Source organism: Oryx dammah, unplaced genomic scaffold, assembly GCF_014754425.2.
Source record: "Oryx dammah isolate SB20612 unplaced genomic scaffold, SCBI_Odam_1.1 HiC_scaffold_6029, whole genome shotgun sequence".
Lineage (NCBI taxonomy): Eukaryota > Metazoa > Chordata > Mammalia > Artiodactyla > Bovidae > Oryx > Oryx dammah.
In genome coordinates this window covers 818-2,168 of record NW_024075833.1, presented here as the reverse complement: position 1 = coordinate 2,168, position 1,351 = coordinate 818, and the positions used below count along the sequence as shown (strand labels likewise).

Below are 1,351 nucleotides of genomic sequence, written 5' to 3'. Positions count from 1 at the left end.
CGCCACCTTCTTCCTTGAGGGCCAGGAAGGCTTCGTTTTCCCAGGCCAGCAGCACGTCGCCGATGCCGTTGTTGACGAAGGTGATGGTCGAGCCGCGGGCGCCGGTGTCGAGCACCGGGACGTTCTTGTACAGCTTCTCGGTGAAGGCCTTGGCCTCGGCTTCGCTGCCGTACTTCTGCTGGGCATAGGCCCAGGCGGCGAGGAAGTTCCAGCGTGCACCGCCGGAAGTTTTCGGGTTGGGGGTGATCACTTCCACGCCCGGTTTGACCAGGTCATCCCAGTCCTTGATGCCCTTGGGGTTGCCCTTGCGCACCAGGAACACGATGGTCGAGGTGTACGGGGTGCTGGCGTCCGGCAGGCGCTCCTGCCAGTTTTCCGGGATCAGCTTGCCGAGCTTGTACAGCTCGTCGATGTCGCCGGCCAGGGCCAGGGTCACCACGTCGGCGCGCAGGCCGTCGATCACCGCGCGAGCCTGCTTGCCCGAACCGCCGTGGGATTGCTGGATGGTCACCGCCTCGTTGCCCTCGGCCTGCCAGTGCTTGTTGAACGCGGCGTTGAATTCGGTATAGAGCTCGCGGGTCGGGTCGTACGACACGTTGAGCAGGGTTTGCGCGGCGGCCACCGGGCCGGCGATCAGGGCGCTGGCCAGCGCGGCCAGGGCGAAACGACGAATGGACATGGTGCAGCTCCTAACTGGATTCTTGTGTTGGCGTATTGGTGTCAGGTTGGGGGACGGTTCTCGCGCCCTCTGGTGGTCCAGTCGGGCCGCATCATGTATCAGCTGTTCTTGGTGCTCGGCTGTTGCAGGCGAATCTTTTCCTTGCGCTCGATCTGCACTACCTGGCCGTTGTGCACGGTGATTTCCACCGAGCCGAATTTCAGGCCATGCAGTGCGGTCTGGATCTCGCGCAGGATGCTGGCTTCGTCCTGGCCTTCGAGGTTTCTCAGAGTCGCGGTCATTTCCAGGCTCCTTGTGAATAGGTCGCCACGGCGGCGCAACGGAGTGCCGACGCTGGCGTGGAGCGGATAGTAGAGGTGCTGAAATATTCTTAAAAATACTGTTTAAGAACATTTATATGCTTTTTGGAAATATGTGGTCTTGGGTGTTTCGTTTGTGCTTATGGAATAAGCAAATAAGTTCTTATTCTTTTTGGAATAGCTTTCTGCTGCCTAGACTGACGCCATTCGATTCAAGGAGGTGCCGTCATGGGCAGCGAAGCAACCCGTTATCTGATTCTGCCTGGCTGGCAGGGCTCGCCCGAGGAGCACTGGCAAAGCCATTGGCAACGCAGCCTGCCGAACAGCATGCGGGTGGAGCAGGCCGACTGGTTCGAGCCGCAACGCGCCGACT

General features: G+C 60.3%; 1 protein-coding gene across 1 annotated transcript; it reads right to left on the bottom strand.

The window, feature by feature from the left end:
* Positions 1 to 6: 6 nt before the first annotated feature.
* Positions 7 to 679, bottom strand: LOC120860017 (sulfate-binding protein-like; the record flags this gene model as incomplete). The annotated part of the gene is made up of 1 exon (XM_040235880.1): positions 7 to 679. A coding segment is annotated over exon 1 (673 nt), but the record flags the coding sequence as incomplete, so codon positions are not given.
* Between the last annotated feature and the right edge of the window lie 672 nt (positions 680 to 1,351).